At 41.2% G+C, this 17,936-nt stretch overlaps 1 protein-coding gene across 11 annotated transcripts in view; it reads right to left on the bottom strand.

The window, feature by feature from the left end:
- TRIM67 (tripartite motif containing 67) overlaps positions 1–17,936 on the bottom strand; it is a 49,952-nt gene that overhangs the window by 11,480 nt on the left and 20,536 nt on the right. For 7 of the 11 annotated variants that reach the window (XM_070740499.1, XM_070740488.1, XM_070740444.1 and 4 more), the window contains 4 exons: positions 7,780–7,875; positions 5,840–5,962; positions 2,359–2,469; positions 1,793–1,946 (listed from right to left, as the gene is read on the bottom strand). In XM_070740499.1, coding sequence (XP_070596600.1) covers positions 1,793–1,946; positions 2,359–2,469; positions 5,840–5,962; positions 7,780–7,875 — 484 coding nt within the window. Of the gene's footprint in view, positions 1–1,786; positions 1,947–2,358; positions 2,470–5,839; positions 5,963–7,779; positions 7,876–17,936 lie in introns of all 11 variants that reach the window. The other 4 variants (XM_070740460.1, XM_070740418.1, XM_070740508.1 and 1 more) reach the window with 2 other exon arrangements.

The raw sequence follows: 17,936 nt of genomic DNA on the forward strand, positions 1-17,936 counted from the left end.
TGTTTAGATGTAAATGTATTGTTTGTTGCTATTGTTTTAATGTATATATGTAAATACAAATTATTTAAATATATATATATATATATAATATATATACTGTATATATATATACATACATATATATGTAGATTGTTCTGAGTTCGGGTTTTGCCCTGTGTAATGTTTTGCATGTCTATGCGACGTTTCGGCGAAATCACATTCACCATCTTCAGGCTGTAGTTCCAATCTTTGTGTTGTTTTAAAACAACACAAAGATTGGAAATACAGCCTGAAGATGGTGAATGTGATTTCGCCGAAACGTCGCATAGACATGCAAAACATTACACAGGGCAAAACCCGAACTCAGAACAATCTACATACATATACCCGTGAAAATTTACGAATACATATATATATATATATAATGTTTTTAGCTATACAGTATATATATAGCTATGCACAACTCTGCAACAAACTGATGTATATTTTAATTGCACATAGTTGTCCATAGCTGTATAGAACAGAAAGCAGATATTGAAAACATCAAGCATCCCCTCCCCCCCAAATATTACTGACATTTTAAGGTCTGGGAAGGCTGGGAATTCAGGAAATGTGCTGGTTTCCCAGCTGCAACCAGACTCACAAAAGGAAAAATGAGCAGAAAAACTCCCAGTCGACTTCTGGCAGTTAAAATTATTTTCACTTTCATCCAACAAGAGCTTATCAACTCTCTGTTCAGAAAACTCCTGTATAACCGAAGTACAAAAGACAGAAAAACATCACAGTTCAGAAAATGGGCTCTTACATCTTAAATAGCAGTTTTGGAGTCTACATCTATCAATTCCAAACTGCTTGGTCCTTGGCAAGAGATTTAGGGATTCGTTACCACAAACATCTACCCTATCATTATTATTATTATTATTATTATTATTATTATTATTATTATTATTTATTGGATTTGTATGCCGCCCCTCTCCGCAGACTCGGGGCAGCTAACAACAGTGGTAAAACAACATGAACAATCCAATTAATAAAAACAATTACAAAACCCTTATTATAAAAAACCAAACATACACACAAACATACCATGCATAACTTGTAACAGCCTAGGGGGAAAGGATAACTTAACTTCCCCATGCCTGGCGACAAAGGTGGGTCTTAAGTAATTTGCGAAAGACAAGGAGGGTGGGGGCCGTTCTAATCTCTGGGGGGAGTTGGTTCCAGAGGGCTGGGGCCGCCACAGAGAAGGCTCTTCCCCTGGGGCCTGCCAAATGACATTGTTTGGTCGACGGGACCCGGAGAAGGCCAACTCTGTGGGACCTTATCGGCCGCTGGGATTCGTGCGGTAGAAGGCGGTTCCGGATGTATTCTGGCCCAATGCCATGTAGGGCTTTAAAGGTCATTACCAACAATCATGCTGCTTAAGAACATGAATAAACATGATGGTCTTCATATGTAATTGGTTTATTATTTACTATGTATTTGATATGCTTTTCCAAAAGGAAAGCTTTTGAGAAAATTATAACTTAGCTTTTATTTTTAAAAATCATATTAATTCCTAATTAAGGCTTTCTACTAGGAAATAGAAAGGTATCAAACATTTAACTGAGTTATCCAGCATTGATTGAGATTGTTACTTGTGCTTCTTAGAATCACGGAAAGAGAAATGGAAATTATTCAACCTCTAAAAATGACTTTCATCTGGAGAACTGAGCCCTAGCTCTTGGTCTTAGATGACTCTCCCCTTTACAGCCATTCTTTGCAGCCCCATACAAAAGGGAAGGGAAATCAGCCTACAAAAGCTCACCCCTACATTTCATCTGAATGAAGTCCAGCTGATGGATTGACTGCAGCAATGGTTCGCTATCCAATGTCAGATCGAATTCAGCAGATACTTTTGGTTCCAGGGCTCCTTTGACCCACTGCTCCTGAGATACTTGGACACGTTTGATTAAAGCATCTGAAATCTGGGAAAAAAGAGAACTTTTTTTTTGCAGACTTGACAAAGTTATTGAAGAATCAATTCATCTACTGGGAAGTAAGGATTTGTGATCCCAATCACTCAAAGAATGAACCTCCCTGAAGCAAGTAAGTCAATTTTTGGAGATTTAGGTCTGAAGACTTTTAAATCAAGCAGCAAATATTTTCAAGCTAGCTTCTGAAGGTGGAATGCATAGCGAACACTAATATATCATCCTATAAACTAATCAATTTCAAATGAAGCTTACAAAAATCTACCTTTCTCCATCTTTGTCACAGAATTGGATGGAATAAGCCATATAAAAATATATGAGGGTGGTATGACAACATTTATCACTTCCAGACTGAAATCCTTTACAAGAGGTTGGTTATTTATCCCTAAGACAAACGATAACTTACCTGTAAGAAACCAGAAGGGTCATTTTCTTTGATTACTTCTAAACAATATTCCATAAGTCCTGTTGACTGTCGCAGTTTCAGAGTGCAATGGTTTATTTGGTCCCATACAACCTAGGGAGGGAAAATGGCTGTTGATCTCTCCAGCATTCACTGAACTGAGGAAATATTTGTCAAAACACTAAAAGAAGGGAGAAGAATTTCACGGAATAATATTTGTTTAGACAAACTGTCAACGTGAACAGTTTTGTCTTGTCCCAGATGAATGGATGAATGTTTTAATTAAGGGTTCTTAAAATTATTTCATTGTTTTTTAGATTACTGTTTTTTATATTCTTGTTAGCCGCCCAGAGTCCGTAAGGTGGGTGGCCTACAAATCGTATAAAAACCAACCAACCAATAAATAAATATATTTTTTTTAAAAAATCTGAGTAACCCACCCATTGAAAGACTTTCCCTCGTGTCCCATTACATATCCTCTAAAACAAATGTGAAGAATGGCTACTTGAATTTGCTGCTTGAATATATCAGGTGTAACTCTCATAAATATATTTTTGCACTACTTAAATCAAACCAAGAGTCCTAATTCCTCTGCCTAATCTCTGTTTTCTGAGCCAAACTACAATCCCAAATATTCTAAGATCACACAAACTATTCTGGTCTTTCTAAGCATGCTCTAAAATAAGAAGTAGTAGAGTAATTGCCACTTTATAGTTACTAACTGCAGGCATGTTTGCCTTCCTTTCTTCAGATACTGATATATCAATACATCTATTTGAATGGGATATATATGCATTTTTTATCAGATCAGTATGATGTAGTTTCTCTGAAAGTGGCCAAATTCTGTTAAACTCTATATAAAATTAGGCAAACTTTAACTGCCCTCCGTTAATCCACTACCAATCAGAGTTTATTATTCTGTCTTTATTTTTTTACTAGTATTGTTGCTTTTAATCCTTGGAACAAACTTCCAGCAGATGTGGTAGATAAATCCACAGTAACTGAATTTAAACATGCCTGGGATAAACATATATCCATCCTAAGATAAAATACAGAAAATAGTATAAGGGCAGACTAGATGGACCATGAGGTCTTTTTCTGCCGTCAGACTTCTATGTTTCTATGTTTCTAATGCTTTTATTTGTAATGCTGGCCTGTGACCATAAAAAAAAGTTGATTTAAATTTTTTTTTACTCCTTTTAAAAATTCACCCATTGAAAGGAGAACTCTGAGGCAGGTAGATTCCTCAAAGTAAATGTTTATTGGATGCACTGTATCAGCACAGCCAGTAAAAACCAACTCTAAAGGTTTTCACCTAATTAAAAAAGAATAAAACTCCCTGCCAACCCAGTGTCGTCACTGACATTGTCCAATGAATATAGTTGGCAGGCTCCTCTCCTCCATTACCAGCCACCTGTTATTATTTATTATTATTATTTATTGGATTTGTATGCCGCCCCTCTCCGTAGACTCGGGGCGGCTAACAACAGTGGTAAAAACAACATGCGACAATCCAATACTAAAACAGCTAAAAACCCTTATTTTAAAACCAATCATACATACAAACATACCATACATAAATTGTAGAAGCCTATGGGGAAAGAATATCTCAGTTCCCCCATGCCTGACGATAGAGGTGGGTTTTAAGAAGCTTACGAAAGGCAAGAAGGGTGGGGGCTATTCTAATCTCTGGGGGGAGTTGGTTCCAGAGGGCCGGGGCCGCCACAGAGAAGGCTCTTCCCCTGGATCCTGCCAAACGACATTGTTTAGTTTACGGGACACGGAGAAGGCCAACTCTGTGGGACCTAACTGGTCGCTGGGATTCGTGCGGCAGAAGGCGGTCCCGGAGATAATCTGGCCCAGTGCCATGAAGGGCTTTATAGGTTATAACCAACACTTTGAATTGTGACCGGAAACTGATCGGCAACCAATGCAGACTACGGAGTGTTGGTGTAACATGGGAATGCCCATGATTTAGGGAAGCCCATGATTGCTCTCGCAGCTGCATTCTGCACGATCTGAAGTTTCCGAACACTTTTCAAAGGTAGCCCCATGTAGAGAGCATTACAGTAGTCGAGCCTCGAGGTAATGAGGGCATGAGTAATTGTGAGCAGTGACTCCCGATCCAGATAGGGCCGCAACTGGTTACGATGACCTTGGTTCCCACAGGAAAACTTTTTTATTTTGACTGTTAGCTGGGCTATCTACTTTCCCTTTCCCTCTCAGGCTTTGTGGCAACTGTGAAGCAGCACAAGAAGGCTTCAACCAGGTTCGCTTCAGAGTTGACACAAACATATTGATTTCATCTTTTTTAAATAGCTCCACTTTAAGCTCTACATAGGTTCTGATATTAGGGAGGCAAATGGTCTATAAGGCTAATTCAACTTGCAGGGGAAGATTCTAAAAAGATTCAGGGTCCATTTATATGTCTAGTATGTCTGGGTATGTCTAGTTTAATGAAAAGAAGGACCAGGGGAGACATGATAGCAATTGCCACAAAGAATAGGGAATCAGGTTATTCTCCCAAGTACCTGAGGGTAGGACAAGAAGCAACGGGTGGATACAAAACGAGATAAGCAACTCAGAACTAAGGAGAAATTTCCTGACGGTTAGAACAATTAACAACCTGCTTCCAGAAGTTGTGAATGTTCCAACACTGGAAGTTTTAAAGAAGAGATCAAATAACCATTTGTTTGAAGTGGTGTAGGGTTTCTGGCCTATGTAGGGGTTGGGCTCAAAGATCTCCAAGGTCCTTTCTAACTCCGTTATTTCTTTCTTTTCTATATTTATGGCTGAGTTATTTGAATCTCAGAGGTGTGTGGCTTCACATGTATAGATTAGATATGGCAAATTAGGACCTCGGACTACAAAGGATTTTTGCATGCCCTTGTATCCTGTTTTCTAAAAAAAAATCAGTAATAATGCTGAATAATTAATGTAAAGCTTTAGAACCACACATTCATAGAAACATAGAAACATAGAAGATTGACAGCAGAAAAAGACCACATGGTCCATCTAGTCTGCCCTCCTACTATTTCCTGTATTTTATCTTAGGATGGATAATATGTTTATCCCAGGCATGTTTAAATTCAGTTACTGTGGATTTACCAACCACATCTGCTGGAAGCTTGTTCCAAGCATCTAGTACTCTTTCAGTAAAATAATATTTTCTCACATTGCTTCTGATCTTTCCCCCAACTAACCTCAGATTGTGCACCCTTGTCCTTGTATCAGCACTTCCCTCCTGAACCTTATTTAACTCTTTAACAGATTGAGTTCATTAAGTCTTTCCTGATAAGTTTTATGCTTCCACCATTTTTGTAGCCCGTCTTTGGGACCCGTTCAACTTTATCAATATCTTTTTGTAGGTGAGGTCTCCAGAACTGAACACAGTATTCCAAATGGTGGTCTCAGCATTCAAGAACAGATTTTTAAAATAATCAGGTTCCTCTATTCAGCAGGTATGAATAAAGTTTTCACTCACCTTTAGCTTATGCTCACGCTCTTTGGTAACTTTTGTGAGCAGTTTAGCTTTTTGGCGAGTCAAAGCATCAACTAAAGCATCACACTGAGCAACCAGACAAGCTTCATAATCCAAGCCATTTTCCTAAAAAAAAAAAGATAGAGGACATAATTTACCTTTAAAGTCATATCCTGAGAATACCAGAACTAATGTGCGTAACCAACAGTTATTTTTCTGCTCTGTTCTAAACACTTTGGAATAACATAGGTTATTTTAAATAACTAATTAGCATCCTGAAAACAGTTTCCCATTGCTATAAAATGTCTGCATTTTATGATGATTCTGACAGAAGATAAAAATATCCCTTCCTAACTTGGCATCATTAAATTTTAACATCCTCCATGCTTTGTTAGGGCCAATGTTTGTATAAATGCTTGGGTGTTATTAATCAGGATTGTTTTTCTTTCTTTCTTTCTTTCTTTCTTTCTTTCTTTCTTTCTTCCTTCCTTCCTTCCTTCCTTCCTTTTTTCTTTTTTTCTTTTTTTCTTTCTTTCTTTCTTTCCTTCTTTTATTCCTTCCTTCCTCACATTTCTGAACTGCCTATCTCCCTTATTTTCCTGTGCGTATCCTCATTAACAGCTCAGCTGTTTGAAAAGCATTCATCATTTCAATGGAATTCATACAGGATATTGTGGATTTTTCACACGTGGGTTCCAGACCAGGAAGGCAGTGAAGGCTTTGAGTGGAAAACACTGTAAAGCTGCAGGTTTCACAATCATATTCAATTAGGCACAAGTATGTCCGCATATTCTCACACCATACTACCATTCATGCACATTCATTTCTCTCTAATATACATTTCTTAAAAAAATAAAGGGAACACTTAAACAATACAATATAACTCCCAAGTAAATCAAATTTCTGTAGAATCAAACTGTCCACTTAGGAAGCAACACTGATTGACAGTCAATTTCACATGCTGGTGTGCACATTCAACTTTGTACAGAACAAAGTATTCAATGAGAATATTTCATTCATTCAGATCTAGGTTGTGTTATTTGAGTGTTCCCTTTATTTTTTTGAGCAGTACATAGGTACCTCTGATGCCAATGTCTTGCATAACTGAACATGCTCACTGAAAGTAAGGAGGAAGAAGGATTGCCGAATAAAAGAGAAATAATGAAAATTCTCCCTACAAGCAAATTAATCTGAAGACCACTGTGAAAAACCAATGGGTTGAGCAATGGGGTTGAAGGTAAATTTTTTGTCTCCAGTTATGAATGTATAATGTGTATAAATACACATAAAGTTTGTTTAATTAATGAATCACTGCTAATAACTGACTTAGCAGTGGCAAACACACAAATCAACAGAAACAATCCTTTCATTCAGCTGCTAATTAATTTTCTTCATTAGCAGCAGGAATAACTTCAGTCAGTTTTAGCTCATGTAATGTCCGAAGGCTTGGCTAAATGCCCAGGAGTTTCTCTTGATAAGAAATCCAATGGAGGAAAAACAGGACTTCACAATACAAGGCACGACAGAGATCCCAGTCTGAACAAATTGTTTCCTGCCGCTTTTCTAGCTGTTCTTAAATAGAGTAGGGGCGTGGCCAATTAGCTTCCAGTTTTACTCCTGAGGAGACCTCCTCCAGAGGAAACCTTCCTGCCTCTTGGCAGCCCTGTATGTTCTTGCATTCAGGAAAGGAGTAGCTCCTCCTTTCTCATCACTGCCAAGAGGTGCTCATGGTTGCAAAGCTCCTGGCGGGTCACAGCAGTAAACTTCCCATTATGATCTGTGATTCCAAGTGTTGGATTGAGTTGTACTGGGCTTTTATTGACTTGGTTTAGTCTCCTAAACAGCATGATTGCAATTACACATAAAAATTGCCCAGTAGTGTTGCCATTGTACAGTTTTGTTATGGCCATTCAAAACAATGTACAAAAAAAGCTCTAACTTACCTGTATCTGCTGTAAAATATTTTTCAGTTGCACCAAAAATTCTTTTGCCTCTTTCGCTTTGTCTGAAATGCCGTTCAATGCCTGGGACAGTTGTGCCTGGAAGGAATAAAAAATGAAATTATCTACCACTATTCATGCCTTCCTGCCTGTCTTTCCAATGTAAAAATTCTACATTAAAAGATTGAGATTTTATATAAAAGGTAGATGGGGGATGAAGACTGGGTGCTCAACTGGGATCATGGACACTCAGATTCAAGTCCATGGAAGCTCAGTGGATAATTTCAGCTACTTGTTCTCTCCATCCAATACACCTCATCGGCTTTTTGTGGGATAAAATGAGAGAAAGCAAAATTGTGTACGCCCCCTTGAGCTTTTGGAAAAAGGTTAGCAAATCAAATAAATTAATTAAAAATAGCATCTCCTTTATGTATTTACTGATATACTGCTTTGTGAATCCTATAAACTATTGGTTCTCAACCTTTTTAATGCCGCGACCCCTTAATACAGTTCCTCATGTTGTGGTGACCCACAACCATAAGTCTAGCACTAATTCTCCCAACAGAGCTTTAAGCTGATTGGCAGGAAGGTCAGAGGGACACCTCCACTTTAAACGCCTGATTGGTTGGATTGTAAAAATATGTTCCAAGGCGCCAGAATAGATGCTTTAGTTCCTAAAGCATGGGAAATTTGTCTTTCCTCATGGTCTTAGGCGACCCCTATGAAACGGTCATTTGACCCCCAAAGGGGTCCCGACCCCCAGGTTGAGAACCACTGCTATAAACATCCCAGCCTACTGGTCTGCTGACCATTCCCAATACATAATGGGAATAGAACAGAACAGAATAGAAAATAGAATAGAAAATAGAATAAAATAGAACAGAACAGAACAGCATTCTACGAGTCTACGGAGAGGGGCGACATACAAATCTAATTAATAATAATAATAATAATAATAATAATAATAATAATAATAATAAATAATTCTTTATTGGCTAAATGTGATTGGACACAAAAGGAATTTGTGTGCGATGTATGTTCTATTCCTGGGCTTTCAGAGTGAAACCACTGTCTAAACCCCCACTATTTCAGTTTAAAATCACCCTCTTTATTATGAAATTCAGCAACAAGCAAAAAGCAGTCTGAATAAAATGTCAGAGAGTATTTTTGCTCTTAGGTGAAAGGTAGATAAGGCTTCAGGAAAGGGGCCAAATTCGACCTAATGGCATTCCATTGCGATAAGAAAGGGAATTCATTATAGAAGAGAGAAATAAGCTCACCAGGTTTCTAATAGTCAAGCAGCGTCTGGCAAAGAGTTTATAGCAAGGCAGGAATCAGGTTTTGGAGAGGGGGGCATTTTCAAACACCCCAACCCTAACACAGCTCCCATGAAGCGACGTTGAAACCCCACCCTGAATTTCCTCAAATCCTTTGCTTTTATACTGGCTGGAAGTGGCATTAAACCCCTAAGAGGTAAAGCTGCAAGCTAATTTCCTTTTACTATACAAGTCCTGTTGTCTTCTCAGAAACCTCTGATATCTTGCATTTAAGAGTGGGTCATCCCCTCTAATGTCTTCTTCATCCTCCAACTAGGACCACTCCCCCATTGTTATATCAGCCCACTCTGGTGGTTTATTTATTTATTTATTTATTTTATTTATTAGATTTGTATGCCGCCCCTCTCCGAAGACTTGGGGCGGCTAACAACAATAAAAAAGACAATGTAAACAAATCTAATATTAAAAATAATCTAAAAAACCCCAATTTAAAGAACCAATCATACATACAAGCATACCATGTATAAATTCTATAAGCCTAGGGGGAAGGGAAAATTTCAATTCCCCCATGCCTGACGACAGAGGTGGGTTTTAAGGAGCTTGCAAAAGGCAAAGAGAGTGGGGGCAACTCTGATATCTGGGGGAAGCAGGTTCCAGAGGGTCAGGGCCGCCACAGAGAAGGCTCTTCTCCTGGGTCCCGCCAAACAACATTATTTAGTCGACGGGACCTGGAGAAGGCCAACTCTGTGGGACCTAATCGGTCAGTGGGATTCGTGCGGCAGAAGGAGGTCCCAGTTCCTCAAGTTCCTCCAGGTCACTTTCTCCCTCACCCTCACCCTCACTCTCTACATCAGCTGGCAACCCCACTGGCCCAGGGTATCCAGAGGGGCCTGGCTCATCCTCCTCAGCATCTCATATGACAAGAGGTGGACAAGGAGTGCTCACAATGTATAAGCTAAGTACGTGTACAAAATTTACAAGCAACAACAAGAAAACATTTCTCCCAGTGTAACCAGTGAGTCAATCCCTCTATTCCATGATCCTGAATCTTGAAGCATTCGTAAAGCTCTAAAAACACATCTTTACTGGCAGGCCTGGCACCGTTGAATGTTGCCATTTTGCCCCGGCTGACAGTATGAGTGAATGGATTTTAATCGTATGGTTTTAATTGTCTGGGGTTTTAGATCAGATTTTAGATTGGATTTCTTACATGTTGTACTTTTGTATGGATTTTATTATGAGTCTGCTGGAGAAGGGTGGCCTACAAATCCAGATAGATAGATAGATAGATAGATAGATAGATAGATAGATAGATAGATAGATAGATAGATAGATAGATAGATATGTCAAGATATTTGAAGTTCCTCACTTGTTCAGTGTCCTGCCCTCCTATTACCCATTGTAATTTTCTTACATTTTTAGTAAAATAGCAACACATTAGTTTCATGAAAAAAAATCCAAACTGATGCTACTTATAATACTACATCAAAAGTTTTGAATACAGATTGAGGCCAGTTGGAGTCTTTAAAATTAAAATTTAAAATAGGACCTCTGTCCTATTGTCTCTCCTATATCCCGTATATCTTCTCTTCTATCCCTATATCGTTTCTCTCGTCGATTTATTTTATCCTATACTCTCTCTTCTATTCTTTCTCTAATTTTATTTCCTCGAAGGTGTCCTCTATTACCTTCATTGTGTATCATCATGTATTGGAATAAACAAACAAACAAACAAAATAATAGCTGGATTCATCAGCATATAACAGAAGAGAAACATTCACAGCTGTTAATTTAGGGAGATCCATTGCTGCTTGTCCTACCCTCAGGTGCTTTGGAATAGTCGTAGGATTTCTGATTAAACAACAGCAACTGTCAATCAATAACACAATCCCTGTTTTTCCCATACAAGCCCACCCCCACCCCCCAATTACACCAAATGCTGATTTAAAGACCAAATAATGGAAAATATACCTTCAATATATTTTTCAAATGACATAAAAGTAGAATGCAATTTAATATGGAATGGACAGATCTGAAGCCCATCTATTCCTGGCCTAGAATAGTTTTCGTTCACTAGCCATTCTTGTAATTTCCATTCTAAATACTAAATGCTGCTGAAAATAATAAGGAGACTAATAGGTCAATAGCTGACAGGCTCACCCGTTTCCGCTTTTCTGAAAATTGGGACAACTAATTCCACTCCCCAATACTAGGGTATATATTGTCAGATTGATTTATATATGAAAAAGTGAGGCCAAGTTCTGGAGAACCAGTAGCAGAAATTTTGAGTAGTTTGGAGAACCGGTAAATACCACCTCTGATTAGCCCCACCCCATCTATTCTCTGCCTCCTGAGTCTCAGCTGATCAGGAGGAAATGGTGATTTTGCAGTATCCTTTCCTTGCCACGCCCACCAAGCCACACCCACCAAGCCACACCCACAGAACAAGTAGTATTTTTTTTTTATCCCACCATTGCCACTAATCAACATTACATTTCAATATCACAGCCGGAAACCTCACCTAATACACCTAATATTAATAAGCTTCCTTGCTTCAAACCCCGAGACCAGCAACCAATCAGGGAAGGTCTTGTTATTTTGCTGTAAACTCATTGGTTCTTCTTTCTAAGACCCATAGATAGTTTTAAAGGAAGCTTCCCAAACAGCCATTGGCCATAGCCTGCTGAATGAAATGAGTTATTATTACCCAGATACAATTTGCCAAACTAAAGAGGGGGTTTTATCTGCAAAGAACAAAGGTTGCCATGGTTTCATTGAAGCTACTTTGAATGATTTGTGATTTTTTTTTTCAGTTTGAATAATTTAGAAATGAACATTAGTGCAGAGATTTTGAGATATAATGTATGCTAAATTCCTTCGGACAAAGCACCATCCCTTGCATCAAAATATTGTTTACCTTGCTTCATTTCAAGAGTTCCTGGAGGCTCTGACTCAGTACCTTTAGCAATGATTGTCTGGTTTTCTTTTATCTCAAGAGCATTGAAGATCCACACTTATCTTTCCCTACCCGATCGGTACGAGAGGCTGGCTCGCGCATGGCAGCAGGCACGTGCGCCCCCGCATGAGAATTTGCTTCTGCGCATGCGCGGAAACTAAGAAATCGGCAAAAATCACCGAAATCTCATAGAAACATAGAAACATAGAAGATTGACTGCAGAAAAAGACCTCATGGTCCATCTAGTCTGCCCTTTTACTATTTCCTGTATTTTATCTTAGGTTGGATATATGTTTATCCCAGGCACGTTTAAATTCACTGCGGATTTACCAACCACGTCTGCTGGAAGTTTGTTCCAAGCATCTACTACTCTTTAAATCAAATAATATTTTCTCACGTTGCTTTTGATCTTTCCCCCAACTAACCTCAGATTGTGCCTCCTTGTTCTTGTGTTCACTTTCCTATTAAAAACACTTCCCTCCTGAACCTTATTTAACCCTTTCACATATTTAAATGTTTTGATCATGTCCCCCCTTTCCCTTCTGTCCTCCAGACTATACAGATTGAGTTCATTAAGTCTTTCCTGATCAGTTTTATGTTTAAGACCTTTCACCATTTTTGGACCATATACACATATGCAACATTTCGGCAATTTTTGCAATTTCTTTGCTTCTGCGCTTGCACAGAAGTAAAGAAAGGTTGAAAATCGCCAAAATCTTATTCATGCGAGCATCCTCACCTGAGATTTCAGCAATTTTTGGCAATGTCTTTGGCAATTTTTGGCAAATACTTGCAAGGGCGCATGTGTGTGCATCGGGGATGCGCAGATGCGCCTGCATTGCCATTTCTGGTACTGAATCAGCGATCCCAGGCATACTGGGGGCAGCCCAATACTGCTTGGGGGCATTTAGAAGATTCATGGGTGGAAGCGAGTATCCTAATTTTCATCTTGTAACATCTTTATCTGGGACTCTACAGATAGACAGGGCCAGGAGAGAAGTATCATACAGCAGGGGTCCCCAACCGCCGGTCCGCGGACCAGTACCGGGCCGCAAGGCATGTTGCACCGGGCCGCAGAGTCAGCAGCTGCTGTGGAGCCGGCGAGTGCCAAGCTGTTTCCTGTCTCTTTCCCCTCACGTTCACTTGGGACCGCCATTTGCCTCAGGCTGAGAAAACCTTTGCTTGCTTGCTTTCTTCCTTTCCTGTCTTTCTTCTCTCGTCGAAACTGGTCTATTTCCTCCTTGCGAAGCCCTTGCAAAGCCCTCGCTCTGCCTGCAGCTCAAACGAAAAGGCTTTGGCATTGTGCAGCTCTTTTTTTGCTAGGCTCCCCTACCCTATTCCCGGGGTCCTGGGTGGGAGCGAAGCCAGGGGGTGTGTGTGACCATGAAACCCCCACCACCAGCTCTGGTAATTTTCTTTTGCAAGGATTCCTTGCTGCAAGAAATTTACCAGACCTGGCAGTGGTGGGTGCTCCAAGCAGGCAGCGATCGCAAAGGAAGGTGACTGTGTCCGTGGAGGCACCTCTCCCTGCTCTGGGATTCCTTGCTGCAATCCCAGCCGGAACGGGGGGGGGGATGTCCTCTGGAACTGCGGTCCCGAGTGAACAGGAGGGGAAAGAGACAGGAAACCGCCCCCTCCTACCCTTCCTCCCTCTGTCACCTCAACTCCCCCGCAAAATTAAAAAAGGGGGGGGGGGAGAGAGACAATGGAACGATAAGCTAAACCCCCTTTCCGCCCCCACCGGGCCATAGAAAAATTGTCTTGCTGAAACTGGTCCCTGGTGGAAAAAAGGTTGGGGACCACTGTCATACAGTATCTAGCTAAGGAACAGGGGGCGGCGGGGGGGAACCCATGCTTCTTCTCTTCCTTCCCAATCTCTCAAAATGTATTTCTGAAGACAACACAGAATTGGTCCTTCGAGGAAATTATTGCAACACATAGCAGATTTTATATATTGCCTTTGGTGTTGGAATACTGTAAAGAGGAAAGCTTTACTTTCGTGCCGGTGCAGCTAATGATGCTTGTAGTTTTCTCTCTCAAAGATTAGAATGAGATTAAGACAGTGGTGGGGGAAACAAGGCAGAATGCTGTTGAGGTTGGGGGCATGATTATCTCAGGGTTAAATATAAGGGTTGTCAAGGCCAAACAAACATGAAAACACACACACACACACACACACACACATGCTCTTTTTAAAAATGTAGGCTGTCTCTTACCACAAAAGAATCCAAGTAAACAGTCAGGATTAGCTACAGTTTTGAAAATTATCACCAATTTTCTCTGCAGCCCACCAACTCTTTCACAGTACCTCTAAGGTACCTCTACCTTAGAATGCCTCTACTTATGAACTTTTTTAGATAAGAACTGGGTGTTCAAGAATTTTTTGCCTCTTCTCAAGAACCATTTTCCACTTACAAATCCAAGCCACCGAAACTGTAACCAGAAAAGGCAGGGAGAAGCTTCCATGAGGCCTTTCTAGGAATCTCCTGGGAGGAAACAGGGCCAGAAAAAGCAGGGAGAAACCTCCGTGGGGCCTCTCTAGTAATCTCCCGGGAGGAAACAGGACCGGAAAAGGCAGGGAGAAGCCTCTGTGGGGCCTCTCTAGGAATCTCCTGAGAGGAAACAGGACCGGAAAAGGCAGGGAGAAATTTCTGTGGGGCCTCTCTAGGAATCTCCTGGGAGGAAACAGGGATGGAAAAAGCAAGGAGAAACCTCCGTGGGGCCTCTCTAGGAATCTCCTGGGAGGAAACAGGGCCTCTACCCTCCCTGTGGTTTCCCCAATTGCACACATTATTTGCTTTTACATTGATTCCTATGGGAAAAATTGCTGCTTCTTACAAAATGTTCTACTTAAAATTGGTCATGGAACGAATTAAGTTCATAAGTAGAGGTACCACTGAAATATTTCCTTTGAAACTAAGTGATGATGTTGTAAATACCACTAAGGTTGTCCACGCCTGCATTCAAGCAACGATTGTAGCAGGAGCACAGTTATTTTCCAGAGAATTTTCTTAACCGCTTGTGCCTAAATCTGTCAATAAAGGAGCCCATGCCAAAACAGGACTTCTATCGATTCCTTGAATGAGCATCAATTCTGCTATTCCTTCCCAGATAAGGGTTCATTTGTTATCCTGCGAGTAACAGCTGCAACAGAGTATTATTGATTTCTTTCTGATCTGGTTGCTGACTACAGTTTACAAGACGTGGGACTGTTGAGGCTGGCTATTTCAGAAAAGCCAAAGAATGGCATTATCATTTCTGTAATAATTACTTTACAAGACCAACAACCAGCCCTCAGAAGCCACCCAGAGATCTCTTCCGAGAGAAGCATGAACAAATGACCGTCCCTATCTATGGACTGTTGTTATTAATTAAAATAATAAAAAGCTGTTGTGATACTAACCAATTTGGCTTGCTACATTATTATACAGTGGTACCTCCTCTTACGAACTTAATTTGTTCCGTGACCAGGTTCTTAAGTAGAAAAGTTTGTAAGAAGCAATTTTTCCCATAGGAATCAATGTAAAAGCAAATAATGCAGGCGAAGATTCCTAGAGAAGCCCCACAGAGGTTTCTCCCTGCCATTTCTGCCCCTGTTTCCTCCCAGGGGATTCCTGGAGAGGCCCCATAGAGGCTTCTTCCCACCTTTTCCGGCCCAGTTTCCTCCCAGGAGATTCTTATAAAGGCCCCACGGAAGTTTCACCCTGCCTTTTCCGGCCCTGTTTTCTCCCAGGAGATTCCTAAATAGGCCCCACGGAGGCTTCTCCCTACCTTTTCCAGTTACAGTTTCGGAGGCTCGAGTCTGTAAGTGGAGAATGGTTCTTGAGAAGAGGACAGGCAAAAAATATCTTGAACACCCAGTTCTTATCTAGAAGTTAGTATGTAGAGGTGTTCTTAAGTAGAGGTACCACTGTACAATTATTTTATTTTTATTTATTTGTCAAAACGTGTACAAGATAATAGGTATGGTATGAACATAAAAAAAAGCAAAGTAGGTATAAGTAAATTTGGACAATAGGACAGTAGGACATGGATGGTAGGCACAAGGGTGCACTTATGCACGCCTCTTACAGACCTCATAGAAATGGGGTGAGGTCAACTGTAGACAGTCTAAGGTTAAAGTTTTGGGGGGAAGAAACCACAGAGTCAGGTAGTGCATTCCAGGCATTGACCACACTGTTGCTGAAGTTGTATTTTCTTAAATACGCTAAAATTATTAAATTTTAACCCACCTTCATCATTTGCCATGCTTGAGCCTATGTATCCATCTAGGAAGCCAGTATCGGATTCCTACTCAGTATGGGCCCCACTGAGCACTGGTAGTAAAATGGGAGATGCGCATGCAGCTTCGGGCTGCCGGCATGTGCGCATGTGTGTCCCTGTGAGATTTTGCTTCTGCGCATGTGCAGGAAGCAAAATCTTGTGAAGGGACATGCAAGCACCTATGAGATTTTGGCCCTTTTTTGGTCCTGTGCATGCACCGAAGCAAAAAAATTGCTGAAATATCAGGTGTGTCTACGTCCTCTCGCAAGATTTTGCTTCCTGTGTATACGCAGAAGCAAAATCTCACAGGGACACTGCTGTTTGCATACTGGTGACCCGAAGCTGCACACACAGCACACCGATAGTGGCAGTAAGTAGCAACCCCCGCCTGTAGAAAGCATATACAGTGATACCTTGTCTTACGAACTTAATTGGTTCTGGACGAAGTTCATAAGGTGAAAAGTTCCTAAGATGAAACAATGTTTCCCATAGGACTCAATGGAAAAGCAAATAATGCGGGCAAGGCCAAAACTCACCCCTTTTGCCTTACGCCGCTGGGAATCCCCACCTCTGGACTTCCGTTGCCAGCCGAACCACCCGTTTTTCTGCTGCTGGGATTCCCCTGAGGCTCCCCTCCCTGGGAAACCCCCACCTCCGGACTTCCGTGTTTTTGCGATGCTGCGATTTCGCTGAGGCTCCCCTCACTGGGATTCAAAGCAGGGCCAGCAAAAATGAAGAGAATCCCAGTGAGGGGAGCCTCAGCAAAATCACAGCATCGCAAAAACACGGAAGTCTGGAGGTGGGGTTTCCCAGGGAGGGGAGCCTCAGGGGAATCCCAGTAGTGCAAAAATGGGAGCTTCGCTGGCAACGGAAGTCTAGAGGTGGGGTTTCCCAGCGAGGGGAGCCTTCGGCTAGCAACGGGAGTCCAGAGGCAGGGCATCCCAGCAGCGGCGGCTTGGGTTCATAAGGTGAAAATAGTTCAGAAGAAGAGGCAAAAAAATCTTGAACACTGGGTTCGTATCTCAAAAAGTTTGTATGAAGAGGCGTTTGTAAGACGAGGTATCACTACTCAAAAATATAGGACTCTTTTTTCAGAACAAAGAGCTTGCCAAGCTTTTTGTTAAACCCAATCTATTGTTAAATGTGCAAGCCACAGTAAACAGCATGACTGAAGTTGATTGTATTAACGCATTGCCTTTGTACTGTGTGTACTACAGGCCCCCTGTTATTCTGCTGCTGTCACATTGTGAGGGTACTAGCTGTTACAGAAAGAGAAGCAGCCTGCATTGGCTGCCGATTGGTTTCCGGACACAATTCAAAGTGTTGGTGATGACCTATAAAGCCCTACATGGCATCGGACCAGATTACTTACGGGACCGCCTTCTGCCGCACAAATCCCAGTGACCAATAAGGTCCCACAGAGTTGGCCTTTTCCAGGTCCCATTGACCAGACAATGTTGTCTGGCAGGGCCTAGGGGAAGAGCCTTCTCTGTGGCAGCCCCGGCCCTCTGGAATAAGCTCCCCCTGGAAATTTGCACTGCCCACACCCTCCTCGCTTTTCGTAAGACCCTTAAGACCTATCTATGTCACCAGGCATGGGGCAGCTAGATTATGCCCCCTTCTTTTCGGATGTGATTGTGTAGACTGATTGTCTAAATTTTCTA

The sequence above is a fragment of the Erythrolamprus reginae genome, chromosome 1, assembly GCF_031021105.1.
Source record: "Erythrolamprus reginae isolate rEryReg1 chromosome 1, rEryReg1.hap1, whole genome shotgun sequence".
NCBI classification, from domain to species: domain Eukaryota; kingdom Metazoa; phylum Chordata; class Lepidosauria; order Squamata; family Dipsadidae; genus Erythrolamprus; species Erythrolamprus reginae.